This window comes from Equus przewalskii, chromosome 22, assembly GCF_037783145.1.
Source record: "Equus przewalskii isolate Varuska chromosome 22, EquPr2, whole genome shotgun sequence".
In the NCBI taxonomy this organism is placed as follows: Eukaryota; Metazoa; Chordata; class Mammalia; order Perissodactyla; family Equidae; genus Equus; species Equus przewalskii.
Window position 1 is genome coordinate 33,907,846 of NC_091852.1, and position 18,828 is coordinate 33,926,673.

Consider the following 18,828-nt stretch of genomic DNA (forward strand, 5'->3'; position numbering starts at 1 on the left):
TGCTCTTGGATTGGAAGAATTAACATAGTTAAAATGTCCATACTTCCTAAAGCAATCTATAGATTCAGTGCATTCCCTCTCAAAGTTCCAACAACATTTTTCACAGAAATAGAGCAAAGAATCCTAAAATTTATATGGAACAACAAAAGACCCCGAATAGCCAAAGGAATCCTGAGGAAAAAGAACAAAGCTGGAGGTATCATACTCCCTGTAGTATATTCAAAATATACTACAAAGCTATAGTAACCAAAACAGCATGGTACTGGCACAAAAATAGACACACAGATCAGTGGAACAGAGCTGAGAACCCAGAAATAAACCCACACATATATGGACAGCTAATTTTCGACAAGGGAGCCAAGAGCATACAATGGAGAAAGGAGAGTCTCTTCAATAAATGGTGTTGGGAAAACTGGACAGCCACGTGCAAAAGATGAAAGTAGACCATTATCTTACACCATGCACAAAAATCAACTCAAAGTGGATTGAAGACTTGAATGTTAGACCTGAAACCATGAAACTTCTAGAAGAAAACATAGGCAGCACGCTCTTTGACATAGGTCTTAGCAGCATATTTTCAAGTACCATGTCTGACCAGGTGAGGGAAACAAAAGAAAAAATAAACAAATGGGACTACTTCAAACTAAAAAGCTTTTGGTCAGCAAAGGAAACCATCAACAAATTGAAAAGACAACCTAACAATGGGGAGAAGATATTTGCAAACCATGTATCAGATAAGGGGTTAATATCCAAAATGTACAAAGAACTCACACGTCTCAACAACAAAGAAACCAACAACCCAGTTAAAAAATGAGCAAAAGATCTGAACAGAGATTTCTCCAAAGAAGATATACAGATGGCCAATAGGTACATGAAAACATGTTTAACATCATTAACTATTAAGGAAATGCAAATCAAAACTACAATGAGATGTCACTTCACTTCAGTCTTGTTATAAATTAACAAGACAGGAAACAACAAGTGTTGGAGAGGATGTGGGGAGAAGGGAACCCTTGTACACTGCTGCTGGGAGTGTAAACTGGTGCAGCTACTATGGAAAACCGTATGGAGTATCCTCAGAAAATTAAGAATAGATCTACCATATGATCCAGCTATCCCACTGCTGGGTATTTATCCAAAGAACCTGAAAACACTAATGCATAAAGATACATGCACCCCTATTATGTTCATCGCAGCATTATTCACAATAACTAAGGCTTGGAGGCAACCTAGGTGCCTAAGAAGGGATGAATGGATAAAGAAGATGTGGTATTTATACACCATGGAATACTACTCAGCCATAAGAAATGATGAAATCCGGCCATTTGTGACAACATGGATGGACTTTGAGGGTATTATGCTGAGTGAAATAAGTCAGAGGGAGAAAGTAAAATACCGTATGGTCTCACTCATAAGTAGAAGATAAAAACAATGACAAACACATAGCAGCAGAGATTGGAGTGATGGTTACCAGGGGGGGTAGGGGGAAAGGAGGAGGATAAAGGGATGATTAGGTGCATGTGTGTGGTGATGGATTATAATTGGTCTTTGGGTGGTGAACATGATGTAATCTGCACAGGATTTGAAATATATTATGATGTTCACCTGAAGGTTATATAATATTATAATCCAATGTTACTGCTATAAAAATAAAAATTAAAAAAAAAAGTGCAGCTTCTGTGCCAGCAGAACTTGTGGCCCTGTTAAAATGTGTACTGTGACTGAAAGTGTAGAAAAAGTGTAAGTTTTAGTTAGGATAGCTTAACTGCTATAGCACATAAACCTCCAAATGTATAGTAAAAATTAATAAATAAGTAAAATGCCCCCAATTGAGGAGCCTGCTGTTTGGAGTCGGGGGTGGAATTTCCCCTCTTCTCTTTTTATATTGAATATTTTGAGTAAGTTGGATTATTTAGTGTGAAATGAAATTGTTTTTCCTAAGAAGTGTTCAATTTGTCTAACTTCCATCAAGGATTTATATATATTATTTAAAAAAGCAGAAGATAGCTGAGAAAAGAAAGTCTATATGCCAAATAACATTAGATCAAGATCAAAATTGTAAATATATGAAGCACAATAAAATGGAGATACCCACATATTTTATTTGCACCCAGGTTAGTTATTAACATTGCTGTTCTTAATGTGGATGTAATAATATAGAGTTAAAAGATTACCCTGAAACTTCAAAGCTGCATAAAACTGATGACAGCTAATATAAATATGAGTACTTATATTCATAAGTTGCTCACATCTAGCAACAAGCTCCTTTTAGTGCTCCTTTCTTTAGGAAACCTAAGTTTTGCAGGTTTAACTTCAGTTTAAATGTACTTTTAAATGGTTAATTTGGAATTTGTAGTTTTAACATTTGTGGAACCAGAGGCAGCAGCAGATAGCAGTTATTAATCCTGTATCATATAAATTGCTAATGTTAGTTATTATTTGAAATAGCTGTACCTTCGAAGGGCAAAAAGTTCCTATAAATTTCACAAGTCAGATAATTGTGAATTACCCTTCTCATTGAAGATAGTAAGAGCTTTCTTGTCAGTGAATGTCTAAAGACACCACAGTTTTTTCCTCACTTTCTTAGTTTTTTTGTTCAGAGAAGGTAAAATTTAGGAGTTGCTTCAGCATTTTTTTTATGATTATGAAAGTAATATGTGATAGCCATAAATAAAAACATAAGAAAGCATTTAGAAGAAAGCTCAGATCACTCTAATCTTACCACCAGAACCAATAGCTGTTTAAGTGTGGATGAATTTTGTCCCCACATTTTTCTTTGTGTGTATGTGCATGTGCATGACCTTATGCATGCATATTTGGAATGATTTTGCAGGTACAATTTGCAAAAATATATGTATAAATATATATATTTACTTAAAATACTGTATTTTCCTGTGTCATTTATTATTAATTTCGTTATAGACTATTGAATACTATTCTATCATATGAATGTATCAAAATTCATTTGACTTTTCCACTATTCATAGGTATTAATTTTTTTCCTTTTTTTTGCCATTGTACTTAAATCGTATAGAGCTGATTATACTTTTATTTATTTATTTAGTTTTTGGTGTGGAAGATTGGCCCTGAGCTAACATCTGTACCAGTCTTCCTCTATATTGTATGTGGGATGCTGCCACAGCATGGCTTCATGAGCACCATTTGGGTCTGCGTCCAGGATCTGAACCTGCTAACCCTGGGCCGCCAAAATGGAGTGTGTGAACTTAACTACTGTGCCACTGGGCCAGCTCCTCAATTGTATATACTAATTAAATTTGGGATCTTGAGGTGGTCTGCCAAAATGGAAAGAGACAGCCATTGATGCAATTTGAGGTTTAGAATATAGTCAACTATATTTAGGTTTGTATAGTAGTGACTCTCCTGAAAATTGGAAGATTATGTATGTTGTTCCCTGGAATATGTATGAAGAATTCTAGGTATTCTACACAATGTGAATTTCTAGTTCATAGTTAATTATTAGGAAAACAGGCTAACGTCTTTGATTAGTTTGGAAGCAGTCAGGACTCGGTTTCTATAATCTAGAGAGAAGATTGGCATTTGAAGAAAAGTTCCTGGAAGGTGACAGAATCTTCTGGTAAGGACTTTGGTTGAATAACCGGCTTACAGCAAAAGCTGAGAGTATGTTCCAGGAAATTTTTAGTGTGAATTACTTCCACTAAAGTTTAGAAATAAAAATAAGATTAATTTAGGTAATAATTGAGAAAATGAGATATGTCATTTTTTGTATTTTGACTTAAAATTGTAAGGTATACAATTATAAAGTGATGATTTCTAACATTTAATGACTGTATTGACCATGTGTTAGGCATTGACCCTAAGCAGTTTAGGATGTTGATTCATTTAGTCCTCTCATATTAATAATGGGTTGATACTATGATTATCCTTATTTTATAGATGAGGAATATGGAACACAGAGCAGCTAAGTAACTTGTTCAAAGTCACACATTTAGTAAATGGAAATGACAGGATTTGAACCTGGGTAGTTGGTCTCCAAAACTCATACTTTTAGCCACTTCACTGTAGTGATTAATGTTCATATCTAGCTGTGTTAATAAACGATTGTTTTATTAAAAACAAAATAGATGGAAAATGATGCTATTTTCTTCTAAAAAAATTGGGGAATGTCCCTGCAACCGTCATCTGTCACTGATTTCAGGCTAAGTATGTAGGAGGGAAATAAAGTAGCTTTTTTATAATTGGTCTAAAATTGTAACATAAAGGGAACACCCTGCCTGCCAAAAGCTATTCAGTACTTTCATTGTTCTGCAATACCATGTTCATCTACTGACAGTTGTTCTTTACCAGCTAATTCCCATGACCTTTTGTTGGTTTATTAGCTCCTTACAACTGCTTTCACATACCACTTCTTTATTAATTTCCATTGTTACACTTGTTTGATCCGATTTACTTGTAGAAGAGCGAACAGAATTGTGCCAGTCTCTGGGAGGGATAAATGGACAAAAGAGAGGCTAAAATCAACTAAGTTTTTAGGTAAAGGAGAAATTTTGTAGGAGTGGGAAAGTCTTGCAAAATGATGAGGATCATGATTTATAGAGGTCAAGTGGATTGCAAAGGACAGAATGGTCTGATGGCAAGCAGTGGAAGTTTAAAAAACATAACAAATAAAAGGTAGAAGAAGTACAAAAATATCTGTTTACCAGAGCCGGATGAGTGCTATTGTGTCAGGGAATAGAAGGATGTTAAGACTTGAGATGGAGCTGGAGTGCTGAGAGGAGGCTGTCAGAGTTGATGGTTAGAAAGTGGAGTGTTTAGTTGTAATAGGACAATATGGAGAGTGAGGCAACTGTTAAGAGGAGTAAAAAGATATGTTTCCTAAAATCAAACACTGTCCAAGTATCAGTCATGTATTAGACACACCTTTACTAGATGACTCTCAGGAAATGAGACAACTTTCCCCGTGTGACTTGTGATCATTTTTATTACTTTGTATTAACCTAGGTAAATCCTTAGGCATCTATTTTTATGCTGCACCGTCGCTGTTGTTCATTCATTACTTTTAAAATTTAATCAGTGTTGAGGAATGCATTATATACACCTTCAAAAAGGCAAATAATAGTAAAATATAGTTGCTTTTAGGAGGTAGCAGGCAAGGTAGCTGGTGCCAAAGTAAAACTCAGTGCTAATATATTGTGATATAGAAAGACCCATGTAATAAACTTATCCTCAAACTTAGTTCCAGCAACAGTTTTTCTCTCTACATGAACTGCATGCTTGCTGTTGTTGGCCCGTGAGGAAACTATAACTAAACACATTTGTCTCATTTGTCAGAAAGTTCAGAGAGAAAGTCCACATTCAACTGCAGTAATTTACATATTCCAGATGTCTAGAATCAATAGGATGTTTATTCAGCTCTTCCCTCCTCCTAGATTTTTAAAAATTTTAAATCAGTTTGCTTTATATTTATGGTTAATTATATTGATCCACCTCAAATTCTTTTCAACAATGGGAAATTTATCAGCCTTAAATAGATACATGCACACTTAGCGTGATGAAGTGACCTGCATGGTTCCTGGTGGTTTTCCATATATATTTCTCAGATTACCTACCTTTTGTCAAACTTTCCTGTTCTTTGTACTTCAAGATCAAGATGTCTCTTGTTTGTTGTAATTAATTTTCATTTGCTTAAATGTTTTGAACAGGAGCTAATACAAGTGTATCCTGCCCTGGATTCTATACCCCTTAAGCGATGGCCAGTCTAGAACTATCCTTAGTTATTCCAGAGTGGAGTGCTCGGCTCTCCAAAGCAGTCAGGATATTGTAGAAACTGTGTTGTATATTATAGTGCACAATTTTATTGGTATGTTTATAGATGAATATTCTTTCATTCAACAACTGTCTACTGAACACCTACTGAGAGCCAGGTGCTCTTCTGTGTGTTGGGTGAGCAAGCTGAACGAGGTCCCTACCCAGTGGAGCTCACATCCTTAAATATTTGGTTGGTAGCAGGGAGTGGACAGGAAATAAAAAAAGTGAACAGCTATATGAGATGAATTTAGATGGTGACAACGGCTGTGAAGAAAATAAAAGCAGGAGGTATGATAATGTGAGAGGTGGTGGAGCCAGGGAAGTATGGTTTGGTAAGGCCTCTCCAAGGAGGGGATGTTGGACCTGGGAGACCCAGAGTGGTAATGTACACAGACTTTCAGGTGATCATTTAAAAGCTAGGGACTTGTTGAAGGCTTTAATTCCCACAATCCTAATCTTTATAAAAAGTGCTCACGTACCAACATTTAAACTGAACGTTATGGAATTATTTAGAACTTGAAGTAAGTTTCCTAAGATTTTATTTGATTAAAAATGATAACTTTTGGAGTATGGCTGTTGTGCTTTTAAAAACCAGAGTGATGTTTTTTATCTTGACTTATGAAATTAGAAAAAAACCAAATTGTATTTTTTGTCATGTATCAGACATTAAGAAATGTTTGTATTACACTCCTTATGTTAGCAAATATAGTTCTGAATATTAAATGGTACAACAATGCAGCCAGCTTGTAATTAAATTTTTTTTCCTTTTTTCAGAAATTGATCACCCATGAGAAGTTTGAAAGTGCATGTGAAGAGCTGAATAATGCGTTACTTCGGGAGCAGCAGGCACAAATGCTATTGAATGAACAGGCACAACAGCTACAGGAGTTGAATTATAGACTTGAATTGCATTCCAGTGAGGAAGCTGACAAAAACCAAACTCTTGGAGAAGCTGTTAAGGTCGGAAAACATCCTTCACGTAATGGTTCATGTCCTCGAGGTGTGGGTCTTTGGAGGGAATTGTGTATGTCTGCTGAATAGGGAATAGATCCCAAGATATGAAATTTTATTCTATAAGAGCTTATAAAGGATGGAATGAAACATGATTCTGGGACCTCGGTTCCAAGCATGCGTTCACATGTATTGAAAATGTAAAAGTAGACTTTACATGCTAATTGAAAGCAAAGTGGAAATTTTTCCAATAATAATTTTCTTCTTTGTTTCATTTATCTTCCTTGTTTCTTCCTCTCTTGGTTCTTTTCTTTTTCTTGTTTGATGCCCTCTGGACATTGAAACTCCACGAATCTTTTGGATTTTGAAAGATTTTGAGTGTTAGTCTCTCTGATTCTTATATAAGCGCATGTTTGTGGAGGAGGCAAGTTTGGTCAGGAAGAATTGTTCTCCCTGTTATATATTTGTGGGAAAGGTATTTAGAAGGGAAAGGAGAAATTACAATAAAATAGTTGTCATTTAGAAAATTTCGTTCATGGATTTAGCACTATGGTATCTTTTGGAAATGTTGACTATAAAATATAATAGAATTCTAGTTTATGATTATAATACTTGTGGAGTTTTCACTAGTGGGGTGGTACACACTAGAATGGAACAGCTTATTCCAGGATAACCAAAATGATAAAACAAAGCCTCTATATTCGTTGTCATACCTGATACTGTAAGCAACTCAGAGCTATATAATTTATTATACAAATATTATATATTTATTCTAATAGCTAAGTACTGATACTAATACTACTAATAAAATAGTCAAAATTTATTGAGAGCTTCCTGTTTGTCAGGCACCATGCTAAATACTCTATAAACAATTATTTCATATAATCCTCACACAAACTCTATGGGGTTATTCCCATTTTGTAGAGGAAAAAACTGAGCTACACAAAGGTTACAGAAGTTACACAACCATTAATAAGTGGTAGACCTAAGGAGTCAGATTTCATATCTGCCTTCCCAACTTCCACATTCTATGGGCCATTGATTGACAGCATACGCATGCCAGGCTCCATGCTGCAGTCTCTACGTGAAATACCTTACTTCACTCTTAAACTACCTACTACTATTATTCCCATTGGTTTTTAATAAACTTGAGAGAGTTCAGTTGATTTGCTCAGGGTCTCCTGGCCTGTAAATATTGAAAATGGGATTTAGTTTTTCGGAAAAATTAGAATATATTGAAAACTAAAAGAAGAAAATACAGATGAATTTAAAGAAGGAAATATATATGAAGAAGAAAAAACTCGCAGGATACTATTAACATTTTAAAGTATATTTTTCCTAATATATGTTTTAAGTTGAACCATTTGAAATTGCTGTTTTTATAAGTAAAAAAACAGACAAATGCAAGCTGTTTCATATGGCTCAACCTAACATATATCATTTTTCTTACATAAGTGAGAGCATACTAATATACTGTTTTGTGACTTATTTGTATTGATCCTAGTTGTAAACATTTTTACTTACCAACTGATATGATTCTATGATATCAGTGTTTTTTCTTTTCTCCTTGTTTCTTTTACACAAGTAGTAAATATTCATTGTGGAAAAATAAGGAAATATTGATGAATAAAAGTTAAAATTTAAATAATCCCAAATCATATCACCAGTTATATCTACTGTCAAAATTTTGATATATATTATTTCAGACTTTACATTTTGCAAATACAGAAATATAACCTAATATAGGTTAATAAGAATACAACCATACTATTATATGTTAGTTTCTAATTTCCTTTTTTAAAACATCATGTGAAGAATTTCTTTCCATGCTAATAAATATAGCAGTGTCATCATCTTTAATGGCTGATGGAATTCTTTGAATATAGATAATTTATTAACCTAATTTCTTATTATTGTTGATTTAGATTCATTTCAGTTTCTTTTTCTTTCTTTCTTTTTCTTTTTTGCTATTGTAAGTAATTCTAAGACGAGCAACCCTGTAGCTTAATCTTTATGCACATATCTGTGATTATTTCCTCAGGATAAATTCCTAGATGAGGAATTACGACATTAAAAGCCATGTAAGTTTTAAAGTGTGAATATTATCAAGTGGGCTACAGCAAATTTTTACCACTTATGTTCTCTCCTAAAATGTACAAGAGTTTCATTTTTTACCCAAACTGGCTATTACTATTTAAAAAGTTTTTGCCAGTTTGATCAATATGTTGTTATTATCCTAATTTGTATTTCTTGTGATTACTAGTCAAGGTGAACATTCTTATAAATACGTTGGTCCTTGAACAACATTTTTGTGCTTCCCGTTCCATTAATAGATGAAGTATACTTTGGAAAAGCCCATAACTGTGTCATATTGGAGTCTTTTCTTTTCGTAATAGCTTGTAGTTTGTGTTTAGGTGTAGTGTCTTCCAGCAGATAAAAAACTGCTCATATTAATTTCTTTAAAATGCCAGTAGCTTAAATATTGTTGTCAGGAGTGGAGAACTGTTTAATTACCGTCTCTTAATTAGAACTAGCAGGTGGTAATGTGAAAATGCTCTCTTGTGGGAGGCAGCATGGTTCAGTGTAGAAAGCACTGGCCTTGGAACACGTGATTCCAAATTCAAATCCCAGTTCTGCCACTTGGGCAAATAACTTAACCTTTCTGAGCCTCAGTTTCCTCTTCTGCAAAATTAAGGATGATGATACTTAAGTTGCAGAACTTTTGTGAGAATTAATTGAGAGTGTTTGAAAAGCAAGTATATGCTTGATAAATATTCTTGTGTGTTTTTCAATAATACTTAAGCAAATAGTTTTTTTAATGTGTCCTGTGTGTAACTTCTTTTAAAAAACTGTATTGCTGCTACTTCTTTATAAAAACAAAATAAGATCATGAGTAGAAGATATGGAAAATACAGAAGAGAAAACAAGTTACTGATATCTTATCATCTGAAAATAATCGCTCTTAACATTTTGAGATTTGGTTTTTAATCGTTCTTCTATAGGTAATACTTTTAATAAATCATGCTTTTGACTTGATGATAGGAATGGTCTTCTCATTATGATGCAGCTAGATTTTGGATAAGACACTTCCTGTATTACAGCAGTGCATTAAAGAGTAAAGGAAATCTCTAAGGACAAAAATGTAGCAAACAACACCAACAAACCCAAGTGAGCAAAAATCGCATTTAGCACTGTGAACAGAAGCTGGGCTTACCATGCAGGCAAATAGCAAAACCAGTGCTGGAAGTAGGAGACTAAAGTTTGGGCTCTACCAGCAGATCGGGCCTCGTACCTGAGATTCGCGCTTTAAGGAATTGCCTAGTAACTTGAATGGCATAATCTCGTGTCAGTAGTGGCTAGAAGCTAATGTAAAATTTTCTCTGGAAGAAAGCCTGCCTAATTTAGTTCCTTCAGGAGCCCCTACAGACTAAGATCAACCAAGAAACTGACACATGAATAAACAGAGAGATACGTTAATCTTATATTCAACCACATTGCTAAACTCTCTTGTCAATTCGAATAGTACTTTATCTGTACTTTCTAGGGTTTTCTGCACAGACCATCATATTACTTGCTCTGTAGCGACAGTTTTGTTTTTCCTTTCCAAAGCTTAATCCTTCAATTTTTTTTCCTACCTTATTGCACTGGCTAGGATACAGTGAGTAGAAGTAGAGACAGGAGGCATCCTCATCTTGTTCTCAGTCTTAAAGAGAATCTTTCTAACATTTCTCCATTAAGAACCAACTTTCCTACAGGTTTTTTTTTTCTTAAGATTTTATTTTTTTCCTTTTTTTCCCCAAAGGCCCCCAGTACATAGTTGTATATTCTTCGTTGTGGGTCCTTCTAGTTGTGGCATGTGGGACGCTGCCTCAGCGTGGTTTGATGAGCAGTGTCATGTCTGCACCCAGGATTCAAACCAACAAAACACTGGGCCTCCTGCAGCGGAGCACGCGAACTTAACCACTCAACCACGGGGCCAGCCCCCTCCTACAGGTTTTAAGTTGATAATCCTTACTGGCTTAAGGGAGTTATCTTCCTAGATTATGCATAATTTCAAAAATCATGAATGGATGTTGGATGTTATCAAATACATTTTTATGCATCTGTTGAGGTAATCCTATGATTTTTCTCTCTTATTCTGTTAGCAAGTTGAAATCTATCAGGGATTTGCAAACTATGGCTGACAGCCTGTGTTGGTATGGCATGTGAGCTAAGAATGTTTTTTACATGTTTAAAGGATCGTAGAAACAAAACAAACAAAACCAAGGAAGAATACATGACACACTGTATGTGGCACACAAAGCCAAAGTATTTCCTATCTAAAGTTTGCTGACCCCTGAATTATATTATTCAGTATTCTAATGTTAAGCCAGGCTTGCATTTCTGAAATAAACCCAATTTGGTTGTGATGATTTTTCTTTTTGAATGCATTGCTTCACTCAGTTTGTTAATTTTTCACTTAGGACTTTTAAATCTATGTTCCTAATTGTGATTGTTTTGTAATTTATCTCTCTCATACTGTCCTTGTCATTTTTTGGTGTCAAGGTTTTGCTTAATGTGGAAAGGCTTCCCTTCTCATTTCAAAAACAGGAAGTGGAAACTAGATAGAATATAACAAATGAATTGTGGGGTATATAGCCAAGCTTGAAAGAAAGCAAGCAAAATGCTTGGATACTAGAAATAGATACTAGATACTAGAAATAAAGACGATATCCAAAACCAAATGGTGAGAGGAGCTCAAGTCTAAATAGCTCCTTGGAGTGTATAAACCTAGCTGGAGGCTAGAGTTGATAATCATAATATTAGGGAAATCTAGGCTTCAAGCCCTCTGGATTAGAAAAGAGCTACCTGTGTGAAGGTAGTCTGGAAGGGTTGTCCTACTGTGAAATGGGGCCTAGAAAGCCCCTGCTTACTAGCTACAGGGTAATTTGATATTTACTCTGGACTTTGAGTAGGAAAAAATTCACAAAGAAATTGGAACCCCAAGCCTGTGCCACAAATGAATGTAAGGTCTTAGTTTACCTGTATGTCCAAGGACTGTTCAGCTAAGAAATTGTCTTCAGAATGGACCAACCCTTGTAGAACCAGTGTGACCTTGTAGAAGGAAACTTGGAATATAGCTTCTATAGTTCAGAGAACACTCAAAAGAATTTTATTGAAAATTCCAGATTACAAACTATGTAAAGAAATGAATTGCATATCAAATGAGAAAATGTACACTTTTGAGGGTAGGAATATTCAAAGTGTTGAAACATACTTTAAAAGATAATTTAAGTGTTTTTAAATATTCTAAGAGATAAGATTTGAATAGAAATGATAAGACAAGAAATGAAAATATAAATGAAAGACAAGAAATTGAAATTAAAAACTCAACGAATGGTTTGAACGTTGGATAGACTGGTGAAAACTTATTGGTGAATTGGAAGTCAGCTGAAGATATCACCCAGAATGCTCTGCAGAGGGACCAAGTGATGGATGACAGGAAGTTAATAGAGAAGAAAAAGAGAATGAGATAGATTTAATAAAAGAATGAAAGTAGGATAAGATAGAATGAAATAGGTTTAATAAATTTTCAAAAACAGAAAATTAGGGCAAGTCAAGATTTTGAGCAAGAATGACTGAGAATTTTATAGATTTTAAGAAAGAGTAACTTCTCAGATTAAAGGAACCCACTGTGAGCGGGATAAATAAAAATGAATAAGTACCGAGAAACATAATAATGAAGCTGTAGAATAACAAAGGCAAAGAGAAAATCTTAAAAGCTGTGGAAGAAAAGGATTACTTAGAAAAGAATGACAATTAGATCCTAAGAGTAATGACTTAATTTTTAAAATGACTTTATTGAGATATCATTATAACAATGTAATGTATACTTTAAATATGTATGGCTCAGTGCATTTTGACACATGTATGCATACGTGTAACCACTACCACAGTCAAGATTTAGGATATTTCCTTTATCCCCTAAATTTCCCTTGTACTCTTTTCCATTCAGTTCCCTTTTCTACCCTCACCCTGCTCTAGCCTGGCAATCACTCTAGATGAGATTTGCTTTTCCTAGAGTTACACATAAATGGAATCATACAAGATGTATTCTTTGTGAGTGACTTCTTTCTTTTGGTGTAACGTTTTTGAGATTCATCTATGTTGTTTCCTTATATTGTTGAGGAGTTTTCCATTATATGGATATGCAGCAATTTGTTTATCCAGTCATCTGTCGATGGACGTTTGGGTTGTTTCCATTTAGGTCTAGTATGAATAAAGGTGCTAAGAGCATTCTTGTACAAGTCCTTATGCAGATACATGTTTTGATTACTCGTGGGTAAGATCTAGGAGTAAAATTGTTGGGTACCATGGTAAGAGTAAATCAATTTTTAAGAAACTGCCAAAGTCTTTTTCCAAAGGGGCTGCACGAGTTTACGTTTCCACCAGCGCTGGAGTGTGAGTTCCGTTTACGTCATATCCTGGCAAATACCGGGCACTGTCAGTCTTTTTAGTTTTATCTGTTCTAGTGGTTATGTGGTGGTATCTTTTTTGATTTTAATTTGCATTTCACTGATAACTAATGATGTTACGCATTTATTAGTGTACTTATTATTAGTCATTCGTATGTATTCTTTGTGAAATATCTGCTGAAATAATTTGGCATTTTAAACTTTGGGTTGTTGGGTTTTTAATTCAGTTGTAAGAATTCTATCTTCTCTGTAAAAGTCCTTTTCAGAATAATATTGAGAATGTTATCTTCCAGTCTGTGATTTACCTTTTCGTTTTCTTAACAGTATCTTTCAAGTGGAAGTTTTAAATTTTGAACAGTTCACATTACAACTTTTAAATGTTGTGTGCATTTTTGTATTTTATCTAAGAAATGTTTGCATACTCTGATGTCAAAAAGATTTTCCCTATGGTTTCTTTTAGAAAATTTATTACTTAGCTTTTACCTTTAGATCTGTCATTCATTTTGAGTTAATTTTTATATATGGTTTGATGTAAGTGTTGAGGTTTTTTTTCCATATAGATATTTAGTTGTTCCAGTGCCATTTGTTGAAAAGATCGTTTCTCTCTTCAGTTACCTTGGCCTCTATATTGGCCCCTGTGTTGCGTGTGTATGTGTGTATTTACTTATTTACTTCTGGACTTTATTTCTGTTTCAGTCATCTATATGTCCTCCTTTATGCTAATTATACATTGTTTTAATGACTGTGCCTTTATAGGAAGTCTTATAATTCCTATTTTTGAGGTAATTTAAGTCTTCTACTTTGTTTTTTTTTTTAAATTGTTTTGGCTATTTTAGTTTCATTGCATTTTCATACAAATTTTAGAATCAGCTTGTCAATTTCATGTAAGACATTAAATTTATTGGTATAAAGTTGCTTATAATATTTCATTATTATTTTTTAAATGTTTGTAGGATCTGTTGTGATAATTAATCCCTCTTTCATTCCTGATACTGGTAATTTGTGTTCTCTCTCTCTTTTTGTTTTCCTCTAGTTAGGAGTTTATCAATTTTGTTGTTCATTTCAAAGAACAACTTTTGGCTTTAACTTACACTATTGTTTGTTTTCTATGATATTTATTTCTGTTCTTATATTTATTATTTCCATTCTTCTATATGCTTTGGATTAGATTTTCTTTTCTTTTTCTGTCTATTAAGGGATAAGCTTATTAGATCAGAGATCAGCAAAGTATCACCCACAGGTCAAGTTGAGCCCACCATCAGTATATAAAGTTTGACTGGACAACTGCCATGCCCATTTATTTACATATTTACTAGGGCTGCTTTCATACTACAATGGCAGAGTTTAGCAGTTGCAACAGAGAGCATATGGCCCGCAATGCCTAAAATATTTACTATCCAGCCCTTTAGAGGTATTCAGTACTTTTTAAAACTTTTTAAAATCCCTACTGTTGGCTAATTAGGTATTCATCTTTGTTTTATTTTTTAGGGGTTGTTCTATTGTTTGCAATATGCTCCTTCTACTTGTCACAGCCTATCTTCAAATAGTGTTATATCACTGTATGTATAATGTAAGAATCTTTCAGCAATATACTTTGATTTCTTCTCTCTCATTCTCTTTACTGCCATTGTCATAGATTTTTACTTTTACACATGTTATAAACCCCACAATATGTTGTTAGTATTTTTGCTTTAAACGGTAAATAAGACTTTTAGAGAAATGGAAAAAAATAAGGAAACATTTGTCTTTTATCGTTGCCCACATATTTACCATATTTAGCCATATTTCCTTTATATAAGACTTATGTTTCCATCTAGTATCATTTTTCTTCTTCTTGAAGAACTTCCTTTAGCATTTCTTATAGTGCATGTCTTTATTTTTGAAAAGTATTCAGTACTTAGCCATGTGGGTAACTACACTTTGAGAACCACTGGTGTAAGATTCTTGAGAAGCCTGGAAAATGTAAGAGCCAAGGTACAAGTGGAGGAATTGGTTTTAGATAGGAGGGATGCCTCCCTTATTGTATATGTAGAAAAAGAGCGGGTTCGATGAGGGGAGATACTGGTAAATGTTCTCAATGATGCTTCTTTTTTTGTGAAGCAGGCAAACATATGCCTTGAATGAGGAGGGTATTTAGAGGAGGAAGGCAGTTGGAGAGTAGAGAAGATTTGAAATAGTCAAATAGTCATTGTAGAGGGTAGGGAGACCTATTCAGCAGTAGAAATATAGCCAGAGTGCTAGGCAGAAATATAATTGGAGTGCTCTTTTGAGAATGATCATTAATTGGTGGTAATAATAGTTGGCTTTAAGGCATTTGGCTGCTTAGATGTATGCAGTGAAAAATGGGTTCATGTAGTTATTGAAGAGTTGGAGTTTTGGTGGATGTATTAGTCAGGAAGGCAGAAGGGTAAGGGATGATAGAGTGCAAACAAGAGTATTATTAAATTAATTGGCCATTGGGTCTAACCTAGATTAAAAGGGAAATGAAGAAGGGAGACGGCTAATGGACTGGGAGATCAATGAATGGTCATACAATTTATAGTTAAACAATAAACCTGAAAGAATATTTGTTTGTTATCAGACAGCAGGGTGGCTCAATTAGTGGTTTTGGATGCAGAACAAGTTCATGGGGTAACAGGGTGCAGAGTTGGAGTATGGAGTAGAGGCGATGAAGAGGTCAGGGAAATGGACAGGTCAGATTTTTAAATGGGTTACCCATAGCATGGTGGAGTGGATATCGGAGTGAGAATTAGTGGTTTTGGACGCAGAACAAGTTCATGGGGTAACAGGGTGCAGAGTTGGAGTATGAAGTAGGGGCGATGAAGAGGTAAGGAAAATGGAGAGGTCAGATTTTTAAATGGGTTACCCATAGCATGGTGGAGTGGATATTGGAGTGAGACAAAAACTGTGAATCAGAGGGACCAGCCCAGTGGCATAGTGGCTAAGTTCATGTGCTCCACTTCGGCAGCCTGGGCTTCACTGGTTTGAATCCTGGGTGTGGACCTGTGGACCTATGCACCGCTCATCAACCCATGCTGTGACAGCTGTCCCACATATAAAATGGAGGAAGATGGGCACAGATGTTAGCTCAGGGCCAGTCTTCCTCAGCAAAAAGAGGAGGATTGGTGGCAGATATTAGCTCAGGGCTAATTTTCCTCAAAAAACAAAACAAAACTGTGAACCAGATACATGTGTCTGAGAATCAGCATAGATATATTTGTCATGAGCAATATTTCCAATGTATATAATGGAGTCCAGTGCCTAGATATTATCTGCACTATCCAGTGTGGTAGTCACATGTGGCTATTTAAATTTAAATTAATTAAAAATTCAGTTTCTCAGTCACACTGTCTATATTTCGAGTGCTCAGTAGCCTTGTAGCTAGTGACTGCCGTGTTGGCAGCACAGGTACGGAAAATGTCTGTCATCCCAGAAAGTTCTACTGGACAGTGCTGGTGTAAAGGACAGGTATCATGTGAAGCATCTAGGCCTGTAGTAGACCCATTAGTCATGGAATCTGAAACTTAGCTGCAGTATTCTTTTAGTCAGGCAGAAACCTTTCAGAGCCAAAGGGCTTAGGAAAGAGAGGCTCTTTCTGATGCTGCTCTTGAGTGAATGGAACTGCTAGTTTAATAGTTACAAAGTTCTCTAAGAACTCTTAAGTTAGTGAAGGGAACATACTTTGAAGGCAGGAACTATAATTAGTTAGACAGTACACCTCTTTGTTATTGGGAAGTATAGACAAATGAATATAGAAAATATTGTATGAAAAAAAGTAGAATTAGTCAAGGATTTGTTTGTTTTTCATTTTTTTCCACACCCCCTAGTCCATTCTTGAGATATTCTATATTGTTGACCTGGTCTATAGTATCTTTAGTGCTGCTGAACCTCTGAAGCACTTCTTTTAGGCAACATTTCTTTATTTAATATGGCGTAGTTCATAAGACAATGAAAGCTAAATATCCAATGTATTTTATTTTTTCCTTGACTTTAAGTAAGCTTGGATTTAAATTTAGTAACAATTTATACTAACCATTTTGTCTTGGATCCTGCCTTACATATTTTGATGTTTAGGAGATCTCAGGTTCTGTTGAGTGGTAGACACTCCATGTTAACAGAGTAGGTGAAAGAATGATCGAAATAAACAGAGTTACTTTAGTGAAGGAGTGAACCTGTGGGTAAAATGCTTATGGGAGCTAATACAGAATTTGTACCTTAAATTGGGTTGCTGCTATAACCAATACCTAAAGTATGAGGCACTGGCGTAGAGATCAGGCAGTTTGTGGTGAGAAAACTGATATCAGAGGTGGAAAGATGGAAATTCATTTTAAGCCATGGCATAACATTTAATAAAATATACTCATGATGATTTAGGAGGCAACCTTCCCCTTTAGTTCTAGGGGAAGTGGTTGGAAAGAATTGATGATAATGTGTGTTGGCTTTGACATTCTGCTTTGAACAAGGTACTGCATGTCAGAGATGAATCCAGGAAAGAATGTTAGCTCATGAGAATAAATAAAAGGGAAGAGAGAGAGTCTAGAAATCTGGGGTCTAGAAGGAGCCCAGTATGATTCAGTCCCATGGCAAAGAACAAATTAGAGGTATGGCTTTCTTATTCTCACCCGTTATCTTGTATGGCCTCAGGGTAACCACCATTAACTTCGAGTACCCACGCTATCCCTGCGCACATGGGTGTATGGAGACAAGGAAACCAGTAGTGGGGGTAACCTCCAAGAAAGAATCTTGGTGTACTTATTGGCACACGGCACTGACTGGAAGCAAACAGATTAAAAGCCTACCAACTTTTTGAGGCAATTGTGTTGCCAAGAAACCACACGTTTGCACTCAAGTAGCCTTATACTCTTTAAGTCTTAAACAACAAGTCCTAAATGACCTATCCATTTATCATTTTAATTGATGCACAGAATTCCATACATCAATAAGTTATTGTTTATTTAGTTATTCATCTGCTGATGAGCAGTAGGTTTGTGTCAACTTTTAAATTATTGTAGATTGGAGTAAGGAGGCTGAATTCTTGACAGGGTAGAGCTAATTTTGGTGTCTACCTGAAACTTAATAATTTTTCGTTGAATTTAGTCGAACCATAGAGTTACTGTTTGCATTTACATAAACAGTGAAATAACAAGTGGTCAAGATAATTAAATTTTAGAGTAGGGACCTGTGGTTTGCATTTTCAATAACTGGAAGCCTTTGGGAATGCCATGGTATTGGCATTTGTGGTATTCCTCTTGGCACTTGTGGTATTCCTTTGGAAAGGGATAATTTTCCTAGCATTAATCAGTTACAGATAAATATTGAAAAACAAAGCACCTTAAAAGGCTCAATCTCCTCAAATATTTCTGCTATCTGTAGCTGGTACCAGCCTAAGACTGGGCTCATCTTCTGACAATCCATTCCGTTGTCCCCCAGTGAGTTGGTCTGTCCTAGTTAGCTGACACATTGTAATTTGATGATGCACTTCTTTGAGAATATATTTGATGTTTGCATAATATGTTAAAAATAAAATAAACCATGGGCTCATAGATAATATGCTGATGGGGGGGACAGTATAGGAGTAAATTAGACTCCTATAAATAAAAAATTAGGAAATGATACTAATTTATGAATTGCTAGC

General features: G+C 35.2%; 1 protein-coding gene across 13 annotated transcripts in view; it reads left to right on the top strand.

Annotated features, from left to right (window-relative positions):
* CCDC171 (coiled-coil domain containing 171) overlaps positions 1 to 18,828 on the top strand; it is a 294,601-nt gene that overhangs the window by 162,837 nt on the left and 112,936 nt on the right. For all 13 annotated transcript variants that reach the window (XM_070590719.1, XM_070590726.1, XM_070590716.1 and 10 more), the window contains one exon: positions 6,562 to 6,747. In XM_070590719.1, the coding sequence (XP_070446820.1) occupies positions 6,562 to 6,747 (186 nt within the window). The remainder of the gene's footprint in view (positions 1 to 6,561; positions 6,748 to 18,828) is intronic.